General features: G+C 34.7%; 1 protein-coding gene across 2 annotated transcripts in view; it reads left to right on the forward strand.

The window, feature by feature from the left end:
• PLCL1 (phospholipase C like 1 (inactive)) overlaps nt 1-12,510 on the forward strand; it is a 301,735-nt gene extending 289,225 nt beyond the window's left edge. Inside the window, exon 5 of one of the 2 annotated variants that reach the window (XR_012498547.2) lies at nt 10,780-10,917. Coding sequence is in view for 1 of the 2 variants with exons in the window: in XM_019750756.3 (XP_019606315.3) it covers nt 10,780-10,962 (183 nt within the window). In the remaining variant the exon portion in view is untranslated. Of the gene's footprint in view, nt 1-10,779 lie in introns of both variants that reach the window. The other variant, XM_019750756.3, reaches the window with a different exon arrangement.
• Nucleotides 12,511-13,131: the final 621 nt, after the last annotated feature.

Here is a 13,131-nt window from a genome sequence, read left to right on the forward strand (position 1 = left end):
AGTTGTCATTGCATCTACACTTTTATTCTGGCATTTTTGCAGATTTAATTTATTTTTGGATAGATCAAGTAGCCAGTAATTTAAGCAATGTAATTAGTAATTTCTTAAGAGAAAGCCTTACCAAGCAAATATCAGCGTGCATTTAAAAAATATCCTTCTAATATTAGTAACTGTCTCTATAGCCTTTGTCTGTTTGGGGGTTTGGAGCATCCTACGTCCTTCAAGCTGTTGTATGAGCTTTTTGGAATAAGAATAACATGAGTTAGCTAAGTAGAAATTTCTATGGAAGCTCCTTCTGTGTTTGGCTTGTGGCACTCACATTAGTAGTATGAATACAGATTTCAGTGTCGTCTATTATCCAAGGAAAGTTAATTTGAGATATTGGAATTTTTAAACAGTATTCGTTTTTTTTGTGCTAATGACCACCTACTACTAAAGTTTCATTTGAAGTGCAGTTAATACCTTTGTCACCTTGCTAAATGTTGATATTAATCTTCTGTCCTTTCTTCTTAGATCTGTTGACATAGAAGCAGATGATCACAATAATGGGAAAGGAAAAGCAGAGAGCAGAGGGAACAACAGGCAGTGACTCTTATTGTTTTATTGAATGTCTTTTTCAGTAAAACTTCAATTGTTTTATTGAAGGTTCTTTTGTCAAAATGTCTGCAAGAGAATTTTCAGGATGCTGATATCATCGCACAAACCTAAATTCATAAAGCTTTCTGCAGTTGAATCATATTTTTAAAGTTTAGCTCGGGGTTTTCTATTATTCAGCTCCCTGGTGTTAAAGCAATTTTGTTGACATTTTCTGTAAGTGGATTAGGCTCACAGTCACTTGCCCAAAGCACACAGATGGCTCCTTAACCAGAGCACCCTTGCAGGCAACTATCTTATGGGATTTTCAGAAATATAACGGGTCTGTCACAAAAGATAATGTTTGCCATTCATTTCTTTTGGTGACAGATGATTTTAGTTCATTTTTACTTCCTCATCTGGCTTAAATGAAACAGCTGTTTAAATTTTTTTATTCTAATAGTGAGCACCATTTGGGTATCTTACACTGAACAATGTTGTAACCTCTAAAATGTAAATAAGAAAATAAGCTTGTGGAGCAGGGAGGATGACGTTCTGGGGTTCCGCGAAGAAAGTTTCCATGTCAATGCAATTATTTCTTTTTTTATTTAAACATTATGGGGTCTTTCATAGGACTGATGGGTGATCAATACCGCATTTATTTTCTCAGTAACAGAGAAATTTTATTCCCCCTACTTTATTCCCCCTACTTCACCAGCTTGTCTTTTTTAAGTTTCAAAGTGTTTTTTGTTTCCTCACATTTTATAAGGTAAAGTACAATAGATATCCATAACATTGTCATTATTGATAATTAAACATAGCATTTATTGAAACCTTTTAATTATCTCTTTATAAATTAATAATCATAGCTAACAATCATTAGAGGTTGCAGTATATCTTAGGCGTTGTTCCAAATGATTCACATGTATTATCTGTATTAGTCTCACAATAAGCCTAGAGATGGGTACAATTACCATAGGCATTTTATAGATGAGGAAACTAATTTACCAGATGACCTTGCCCAAGGTCAAACAGCTAAGAGGTGGTGGATCCAGAATTTGAACCCAGATAATCTGACAATGGAGATTGACAATGGTGGTGGATCCAGAATTTGAATCCAGATAATCTGACACTGTAAATTCACCTATAGAATAACAATATGGTTACAATTCAAAGCCTCTAAACCAATTTGTTATTATTAGGTTGGTGCAAAAGTAATTGCGTTTTTTTTGCAATTTTTAACCTTTTAAATTGCAATTATTTTTGCAGCAACCTAATATGTGAGAGAAATGTGGACTCCTTAGAATCAGATATATTTCTTCAACAACCCTGGCTCCAGTTCTGCTCCTCAGCTTGTTTGTGCTGCCATCTTGGGCAGCCAATTTCCATGGGGGGTGATTGGGGGCTCCTGGGCACAGCAAGGAGATTCAGTATCCCAGGGACCTGAGAACCAACTGATGAGTCCTCACATTAATAGTATCTTTTGAAATGTTCAGCTGGTGCCTGTAATGAATTTCATACTTTTAAAATCTTCTTTTTTCGATAGATCATAAGCTGATCTATTAGGGCTTATGATGATACCTTTGAAATGAAAACCAATGATCTTTTCCACATTTCTTCCACACATGAATCTTCTACCATTGCTTTTGTATTTCAGTTGTCCAAAATTTTTGGTTCAGATTAAAATGATTACATTCTCCCAAACTCTGAAGTTTGCCACACTGAAGGCAAAAATCAGATATCAATATCAGTACAACAGTAGTGTTTTTGTCTGGGACATTCATGGCATTCTATCAAAGGGTTTTTAAACCAATTATATATAGATATACATATATATTTGATAAATTATATATGTAAATTATATATAAATATATATAAATTATATATATATATATATATATATATATATATATATATATGATAAACACTCAGATTGTTTCCATTTTGTAAATAACACTGTAGTGAACATGGGGGGTGTAGATATGTCTTCAAAATCCCGATTTCATTTCTTTTGAATATATACCTGTAAATGGAATTGCTGGATCACACAGTAATTCTACTTTTAATTCTTTGAGGAACCTCCATATGTTTTACATAGTGGCAGCACCAATTTACATTCCCACCAACAATGTACAAGGGTTCCCTTTCCTCCCTTTTCTCCACATTTTTGCCAGTGCTTGTTATCTCTTGTCTTTTTGGTAATAGCGATCCTGACAGGTATGGTGGTTTGATATCTCATTGTGGTTTTGATTTGCATTTTCCTGATGAGTATTGATACAAATTGAGCACCTTTTCACATACCTGTTGGCCATTAGTATGTCTTCTTTGGAAAAATGTCTATTCAGGTCTCTGCCCATTTTTAAAAATCAGATGATGATGATGATGATGATGATGATGATGATGATTGTTTTGCTGTTGAGTTGTTATATATTTTGAGTTATACATATATATTGAATTTCTCGTACATTTTAGATATTAACCTCTTATCAGATATATGGTTTGCAAATATTTTCTCCCATTCTGTAGATTGCTTTTTCATCTTTTGCTGTTGATTGTTTCTTTTGCTCTGAAGAAGCTTTTTTAGTTTTACGTAGTCCCATTTATTTATTTTTGCTTTTGTTGCTTGTGCTTTTGGTGTCATATCCAAAAAAATCATTGCCAAGATCAATGTCAAGGAGCTTTTACCCTATGTTTTTTGCTAGGAGTTTTATAATATAATTTCAGGTCTTACATTTAAGTCTTTAATCTATTTTGAGATAATTTTTGTGAGTGGTCTATAGGGGTCCAATTTTATTCTTTTGTATGTGAATGTTCAGTTTTCTCAGCACCATTTATTGAAAAGACTATCTTTTCTTCACTGAGTGTTTTTGACTTCCTTGTCAAATATTAGTTAATTTTATATGCATGGGTTTATTACAAGGCTTTCTCTCAGTTCTGTTCCATTTGTCTGTGTGTCTGTTTTTTATGCCAGTGGCATATTGTTTTGATTATTGTAGCTTTATAATATGGTTTGAAATCAGAGAGTGCGATTCCTCCAGTTTTGTCTATTTTTCTCAGGATTGCTTTGGTTATTTTGTGTGTATGGTTCCACATGAACTTAGGACTAATTTTCTCTTCTGCAAAAAATGTCATTGGAATTTTGATAGGGATTCCATTGACTCTATAGATGCCTTACAGTATTGTGAACATTTTAATAATATTAATTCTTCTGATCCATGAACATGAGATGTCATTCCATTTATTTGTGTCGTCTTTAATTTCTTTCATTAATGTCTTATAGTTTTCAGTGTACAGATTGTTTACCTACTTGATTAAATTTATTCCTAAGTACTTTATTTTTGTTTATGTTATTTTTAATAAAATTTTAAAATTTCTTTTTCTGTAGTTTGTTGTTAGTGTATAGAAACACAACTGATATTTGTATGTTGATTTTGTATCCTACAACTTTACTGAATTCATTTTTAGTTTTAACAGTTGTGTGTGTGTGCGTGTGTGTGTGGAGTCTTTAGGGATTTTCATATATAAAATCAGGTCATCTACAATCAGAGACAGTTACTTCTTCCTTTCTGATTTGGATTCCTTTTATTTATTTTTCTTGCCTAATTGCTCTGGCTAGGACTTCCTATTGAATAGGAAGAAAGTGAGTGAACACCCTTGCCTTGTTCCTGATCTTAGAGGAAAAGCTTTCAACTTTTCACCATTGAGTATGTTACCTGTGGACTTCTCATACATGCTCTGTATTATGTCGAGGCACACTCCTTTTATACTTAATTTGTTGAGAGCTTTTATCACAAAAGGATGTTGAAATTTTTCAACTTATTTTTATTTATCTATTGAAAAGATAATATGATTTTTATCTTTTATTTTATTAATGTAATATAATTATATTATTAGTGAGTAGTATTTAAATGTTAAACTACTTTATGTGTAGTATTCTATATATGTACAAGGTCACAAAAATTAAAAACTATATTAAAAACTTTTTTAAGAACATGGTTAATACAAAGGTTTTCTACTTAAGACACACTTATTTACCATTTTGAAGTGAATAGGGTTCTTTATTCCTTCAACATTCAAGTTAGTAAAGATTTTTTTTGATGAGAAAGATATGGTAACAATGCAGGATGTTATTTGAGAAAGCAATGTGAACAGAAAAAGTCTTATTTGCCAGGTCTGTAAAACTTGTTTTCCAATTTAACTTTCAAATATAATTTTCATTCTGTTGAATTTTAACAGAGTATGACTTCATAGTTTTTATAGGCTTTTGTATGGTTATGTGATTCTGCATTATTTTGCAATGTTGTTTTCTCTTTGGTATTACATTACTCTTAAAATTTCTTTGAAATATCTTGTACACTTTATAAATTACTCTTCCTTCAGAACTAGATTTTCAAGTACTAAAAAGACTTATTTAAGTTCTGTTTCCAAGGTCTTCAGAAACATTTGATTAATTGAGTTTATGACTAATACTAAAAGGTATCAGTCACAAAACTAATTTAAAAAACTGAACTTTATATAAAATTATAAAATCTAATGGCTCAGATGAACATGTCCAATATAATTCCCTTTCTGTTCCTATAAAAATAAAATAATGTAATTGCATTATGTAATAAAGTTTTGAAAAGCAGTGTTTAACTTGTTTTTAGTTCAAAGTTTCAGAAGAGTAACATAAAAAGCTCCATTAAGCCAACAGTCTTAGACCAGAACTATTCTACAATTTTTTGTCCATAATTCTTGAGTGTTTATAGAGTAAAATTTCAACTTTTTCTTTTTTAACTTTTTAAATTTAAGTGTGTTTTTCCAGGACCCATCATCTCCAAGTCAAGTAGTTGTTTCAATTTAGTTGTGGAGGGCACATTTCACAGTGGCCCATGTGGGGATCAAACTGGCAGCCTTGTTCAGAGCACTGCGCTCTAACCAACTGAGCTAACCAGCTGCCCCTAAAAATTCAACTTTTTAAGTGATGAGTAGAATGCAGTTGAAATATTTCATTGCTAAGATTTTGAATACTAATAAATCTGAGTGTTGATAATTAGAAGCAATAAAAACTTTTATTTTTGTGCAGTTAAGCTATTTTGTACATAATTCCCTAATGGCTACACCTTTGTGCCCTGTAACTCTTGTTAACATCTTGTATACATTTCCTAGATGGCTAAGCTTTCTTTCTGAAGAGCAAGAATTCTGAATCACCTTTGCATAGCTTTACCCAATATTACAGAAATATAACACCAAGAGAAATACATGTATCATGACATCAACACGTTTTTTGATCAGCTATTTTAATTTCTCAAATGAAAGACATAGTAATTGTTGTTTCTATCTCTTCAGAACAAAATATTTAACCTCTTTAGATAATACAAAATATTTAACCTCTTTAGATAATTCCCCAAAGCGTGATTTTTGAACTAGTAAGATGATAGTAGTACACAGCCCACCACAGTAAAATCTTGTCCACTAAATACTAGCTAGAACAAATAAAGAGCTGCTAGTTCTACCACGTTGTCTGTGCCAGATTTTCCTGCAGTATAATCTAGCTGTGGGTGTGGACTCTCACATGGAAAGAATATCAGGGGAATCAGTCTGCCATTAAGTGTGTGCTGAAAAATACCCACACAAGTCCACTTGGAGACAGAGTTGCATTTGTTTATATGTGTTGTTGTGTACGTGTACATGTATGGGTCTCTGCATTCCCAGAGTCTCAATTAGCTTCTTTAAATGTTTGTGGTGTACTCTGAGACAACCCACGCATTTCCTTCACATATGACAAGGACACTAGTTATGATGTTCTCCGGCTCTTTTGTGCACTGGTATCACAAGGGATAGTGCAGTTCGTGGGAAAAAATGGATATAAAGGAGGCATGGCTAGCTTTTATAAGTTACTCTGTCAGATTGTAGCCCAAACTATTTTCAAACAGTGGGAAAAACTACATTTCTTAGCAAGAACAGGAATAACACAGATCCTTAATGTCTTTTGATAGATAATAAAATATATTACTAATAAATAACTTACAAATATATAATTAATAATAACTTACATTTAGATTCCAGGACCTTTTATGATTATGATATAATGAGGTAATGTGTGCAAATTTGCTTGCACTTAGTATAATAAGTGTTCAAAAAATGCTAACTTCTGTTTAGTGTGATATTTTATTTTCAGGAATAAAATTAGCAGTAGTAGTAAAAATTCTGGTGGTATGGTACAACAATTTAAATTGCATCAGATATTTCTTGATTTCTAGGTAACGTATTATAATTGCAATTTAATGAAGTTGGATTAAAGGATTTGATTATGAATGCCTAATGTCTCTTTTTAAAAAAATCATTAATCATCACTATATTTTACATTTAAAATAGCTATAGTGATCTGTCTATGGTTTCCTATAATTCCAAGGGTTACTTTTCAAATGTGTTGGGATTTCCAAGGACTTGTATATTCAGAAGCCAAATACCTGTGGAGGCTGAATTGACGGCCCATTGCTCTTGAGATTTTGATTGTCTTGTTGTTCCATCAGCGTCAGTCTACCTGAGATGCTCTCTGTTACTCTTACTTTCCTCCAGGTTAAAACAGTCTTTCTCATTTTTTCCCCCCTGAAGCATCCCTAGTCACAGCCGAGAGAAACTACAAATTCCCATGAGATTGCTAGAATACTGAAACTTCGGCAGTAGCTTGACATTCCTTCCAGGTTGAGTTTTCAATGATCAAACTGTACATTAGTTTTACATTCCAGGCCATAACAATCTCAGACTTATTTTAGCATCCAAGACATGTTTCAATTTATATACCACCAAGTAAAATTAGTCTCCTGGGTTTCTTTCCTTTCTCCTCCTCTCCCAAGACATCCGTTTGAGAATTTTTGAGCATATTTTTTAGAAATGTCCTGTTACAATACTACTTAAATGCTGACTACACACCAATACCTTCAAATGGCTTAGCTGATCTGAATACTTAATACGCCTTGTAAGAAATGATACACAGGGCAGTAATGTTTTGAGGGAGGAGATAGGGGGTAAGCTGGCTACTTAGGCATTTGAGAAGTATTAACAGAGAAAGGGATGCTCATCGGTCAGGAGAAAGAAATCAGTGCACATAAAATGGGAAAAAATCAGCACCAAAAATGAATGCCAGGATGGGGATTGTTAGCAATAAACTTCGTCCTCGCTGCAGTTTTTTCCTAGAATGAGTCTTTTCTGGTACCTTAATCAGGAGGACTCAAGGAGTTGATTCCTTGAACCACAGAACAGAAAGCTGACCTCTATTCCTCCTACTTAAAAAAATAGAAAACAAAATTTTTACATAAGTGTTTCAATGTGAACTCCTCATAACTTAGTCTTTCATTTATTTTATTTTTCTGTTAGTAAACAGTTTAATTTCTTTTTCTGGTTTTTTTTTTCTGCCTATATCGTTCAGTCTGGACATGTTGTCTCCTGGTTATCAGGACATGATGTAGTTGTGTTTTATGCACCGGCACAAACTGTTTTCTGCAATTGGCCATTGTTTCCTAGAGAGACTGAGTTCTATTTACCAGAACTGGTACCGCCTGCCACTTAGGCCTGGATGCCACCTCTCAGACTGATGAGATGACATTCTGACTGATTAATTAGCTATGTTTTATAACCTGCTGCAAGAAAAGGATGTGAGAACATTCTGCATTAGTAGTATCAAGCTTCATATTTCTGCATGTTTTGCTGTTTTCTTGCAATGAGAGAAGATGCCAATTTTGCTTTTGTTCATGCTTTTAAAATGCTTGATGAAAATTTCGAAATTAAAAGAAAAGGGAGATTTTAAAAGTAATACTCTGAAAATGTGTGTGGGTATAATATCTTTATTAATACAGTTTGGTTTTTCAAGGGAATCTTTCCATTGGTAAATGCACATGTCTTTGTAAAACAGACTCTCATAGATGCATTTTAAACAAGTTAATAAAATTTGTATTAAAATATGCACAATATAAATATATTTATTATAATAGTAGACTATGTTAACTGCTTTTCATATCACCTCATGGCATAGTTTATTAGTGATTATTTCAATCACAAACAGCTTTTCAACATATTTTATTTAATCTTTAGAACTTATGAGGAAGGCAGAAGGCTATTTTCATTTTTACAGACGAGAAAATGGCCCTGGAAGAAATGGTTGGAGTTGGAAGCAAAACGAAGATGCTCTGACTTTTCTCCCTGTTCTTGGCGTACCCTGTCTTCCTGACTCTCTAGATTCCATTTCTAAGTTCTGTCAGACTGTGCCCCAAGGGTAATGATTTTCTTATCTGTATTGTTTCTGTGGCTCACAGTGAATAGGCGGCTTTAATGTGCTTTGTAGGGAGAGCACAATTTGCCTGGAAGAGATGCCATATCCTGGTTAAAGCCTACAGACTCTGGAGCCAACAGCTGGCCTTGACTTAAACCCGGTTCTACCACTTACCAGCTACATGACTCTGGGAAAGGTGACTGCATTGCACCTAAGTTTTTTCTTCATCCATAAACTGAGAATAAGAAAAGTGCCAATCTCATAGGGATGCTGTGACAAGTGAATGAATGAATGTCTATGTAAAGCACAAAGAAGAATGCCTTCCTGGAATAACTTCATATGTTGTATTATTATTATTACTTAAGAATTGCATTTTTCAAAGCAGATGTGACTTCGTTTTTCAGTCTCCAGGGGGGACTCATTATGTCTACACTGTTAAGAACTGACTCCCCAAATTCTGCTGGTGTAGTGACTATTTTTTCCCTTAGAAAACCTATCTTTATTTGACAGAGCATTTGTTCTCTAGTCTTTAGTTTAGTCTAAATTATAAACATGGTGTGTGGAATAGGGCACTGCCCCCCTTCCCCCCCCCCCCCCCAAGGCAGAAGGCCTGGACTTCTGGCCCAGCTCAGTCACTGACTAGCTGTGACGTTGGGTCAATTGTTTAACCTCATCAGGCTCAGCTTCTTTTCTCTTCATAAGGTAGACTATACAACTTCCAAGTCTACTTCTAAAATCCCATTCCATGATTGAGGTAATTGGATTCAGTGTACTTTAACAAAAATATTAGGCAAAGCCTACTTATTTATCCATTTAGTGAAAGGCAATTATTAGAAGGATTTAGCTATTATTATACTAGAATTGGTAAGTAAGTCTGTATAGCTTTTGACAAATTCAATATTCCAAGGCATTTTGTAAATACAAGGTTCCTCATACACCCTATAGAAAAAAACATTCATCAAATTAAAGTGATAAAACAGTGTCTCATGAAGTACCTTGCATAAAATAGGTGACCTATCCTTTCTCTGGTTCTCTGCTTTGTAGAGGAACTCTCCAGCAATCAGTGTCACCTCCATATCCTCCCACATTGTCCTTCACAGTTTCTGGGTCACACTCTCAGGCATTGCTGTGAGAATGGAAAGGAGTCTGTACACTGTGGAAATATGTTCTGGCTTCCCCACACTTAGATCTTCAGGCCCCTGGGCCAGTGTGTGCACTTGAACATTATAAGGATGAACTAAAATAAGAAATAAAAAGAATGGGAAAAGATCTTTCTCAGGCCCTGATGTAACTGACAGCTGATGATTTGCTGCGATCCTTGTTTGCTTTTTGTTTTGATTGACATGCTGAGCCTCTGGAGCCTCTCTTTCTCCATCAGCCAGAAGGGAATGTGGTCCTAAGAATGATAGATAGACAGAAGGAATGTAGGTAACTAATAATATATTAAAAGGCAGATTGCAAGGATAAACCAATATCTACAAAAACAAGTTAACCAATCATAAAGATATATCATTTACTTTACAGAAGATGTTTTGCTTTTTGAGCTCTTGTGCACTGAGGGGCTGATTTAATTTTTAGTTCTTAAAGGCAGTTTCTTTCCTTGTTTCTTCCCAAGCCTAGGAATGCTAGGCCTGGATGGGACAGGAGTTGCAGCGGTGTGCAAAGTATCAGACCTTGGTGATGGAAGGGCTGGCTGTCCTTGGCACATTCAGAGGACAAGTTCCCCTGAGGTTGTTCTCCACTACAGGAATCGCAAGGGGCTGCCGTCAACCACAGAGCCGATCGGGAAGGCCCAAAGCACAAAGACCCTCAATAATGCTAGAAAAGAACTTCGGGCTAAATCCTGGAAAACTGAGTTCTCAGGTCTGGGTCTGTTTCCTGACTGAGCAATAGTCACTCAGGATGTGCTTGGTCCATAACTTTCTTCTTTGGTGTATGTTTCTACCTGTTTGTAGGGCCAAGGAGATCTGTTGAAGAACGCAAAGAATGAAGCTCTAGAAAACATGAAGCAGATCCAACTGGCGTGCTTGTCTTGTGGACTTAGCAAGGCTGCCAGCAGTAGTGCCGAGACCAAGAGCAAGCGCAGCCTGGAAGCCATAGAGGAGAAGGAGAGTGGTGAGGAGAACGGGAAGCTGTGACCTGACGGACTGGTACCGGCGCGTTCACCGTCCTTCCTGTCAAAGACTGTGTTCTTTCTGGTTTTCTTTCTTTAAGGTCTTTAGACATTCACAAAATGATGCCCTTCATTGGATGTTGGACATATGCAGATATTTTCACAATGTCAGTATTTTCACATAGTTAATTTATCTAAGTTAAAATGTTTAGTAGCAGTGTGTTCAATTCTGAGGTGTGTGTACACACCCATGTATGGATGTGGGTGGAAGTGTGTGTGTGTGCGCGTATGTGTGTGTGTGTGTGTTTGTGTGTATCTCAGAGAAAGAAAGAGAGACAGAGACAGAGAGGGGGGGGGAGAGAGAGAGAGAGAGAGAGAGAGAGAGAGAGAGAGAGAGAGAGAGAAAGAGAAAGAGAGAGATAGGTTGAGATCCGGTTCAAATCTATTTTGTGTAGCATTATTCATTTAGTAAGTTATTACTGTATCATTTTGGGAAAAATTTGTTAATGTAAAATTCTAAAGATCACTCACTATAACCTGTGGCTGTGTTTAACTTTATCTCTCTACCTTTGTCATTAATTTAGAGATGTTAACATAGCTTATTGCTGAAGGAAGCCAAATTTACCAATGCATAGATGTTTTGATAGATTAAATATAGGTTAGAAAAATTCCTAACAATCACAGTAGAAAAAAAAGTGAATGAAAGGTAAAGAAATAATCAGAGCTTCTGGAAAGATCGGCAGTCATTTCTTCAGAAAGGAAACTCTTTAAAAGATTTATTAAACAAAATCAATTTTTAGAAAGTTTTCTGTAGTTTTACTAAACAGGTATGATGTCAGTGGAAAAGCTGATCATGAGTAAATTTATACCCACCTATGCGGTACTCTGAAACACAGTAAAAGCTCTTTTGTAATTAGGACTTTGATGTGACAATATTATTCAGTTACGAAATTTCAAGGTTGAGATTTGTAGGAAGGTTACAGTCTTCCAAATTGGGAGTTTAGCATTCATTTTCTATAGCAGACCTGGGTAGCTAGAGGGTCTTGGCTTTGATAGCATTTAATTTAGAGTACTAAATTTAAATTTAAACTCATTGTTTAAACAATATCATGTCATGTTGCACTGACATAAATTCTGTGAGTCAGATAACATCTTCATAATGATTTAAAAACTAATGATTATAAAATGCCTATGACATAATTTTAATGCATAAAAACACAAAAAAGAAGCAAATGACTAATTAGGGTACATTTATAACTGCAACTAGATAATTTTTGCCCTAATATTTTCATAAAGTACTTGAGTGTAATATGTTTGTTACCTCCAACAGAACGAAATGTTCTATGGTTATGAAAATATATTTATTTAAAACATTGCTTTTATTTTGAAAAGCTTCTTAATTAATTTGATTAACAAATATGCTAATTTGGGGGAACCTAGGGAAGATAATTGTTGAAATTTTGCAAATATAAACAAACTTCTTCTATAGCTATCGTGTTAAGTTATTTCTGACTTCTTAACACTATTATGTTCATGTTGCACATTACTGAATGAGTAAAGATATGAAACAACACTTTTATTCTTCTCTTTTATTGTGATTGGAAAAGGTATGATGATGCAAATGGGTTATTATATCAAAAATATCTCAAAGGGGGACTGTATGTCCATGAACCAGATGTGATGAAAATTCTCCTTGGATTAAGGTGAAATCAATCTAATTAACCGGGTAGTTGGGGAGAAATTAACCAGGTATTTGGGGAGGTACCTGAGCTCATCTCAAGGTAGGTTTCCAATGGTATAACAATAACCTGAAAAAAATTTTTTCTACTCTATCATACTTAACCTACATGGTAGAAGGAATAGTGGAATGCATGTATCTAAGCCCCTGGTGATGAAAATGAGGTGATATAAACAGAAACAAAACCCACCTTACACAAGCCATTTGCTTGGTTTTACCTGTGGACCTCTTCAGCTCCCTGAATTCCATTTGGATAAATGCCTTTACTAGTGATACAGACAGCAGGGGAGAGAAAATGAAGGGTGCCAAATTCTCAAAAAATATTTATTTATTTACTTGAAGGTTAAATCTAATCCTTGAAAGTGGATTTCCTAGTTTATTCCATTTGTCCTGGAGCTCCACCCAATACTTAGGACCTACCCAAATACTCTTGACAACATGATATGGATTTCTCCT

The sequence above is a fragment of the Rhinolophus sinicus genome, chromosome 17 (assembly GCF_057876585.1).
Source record: "Rhinolophus sinicus isolate RSI-liver-muscle chromosome 17, RSI-T2T, whole genome shotgun sequence".
Taxonomy (NCBI): Eukaryota; Metazoa; Chordata; class Mammalia; order Chiroptera; family Rhinolophidae; genus Rhinolophus; species Rhinolophus sinicus.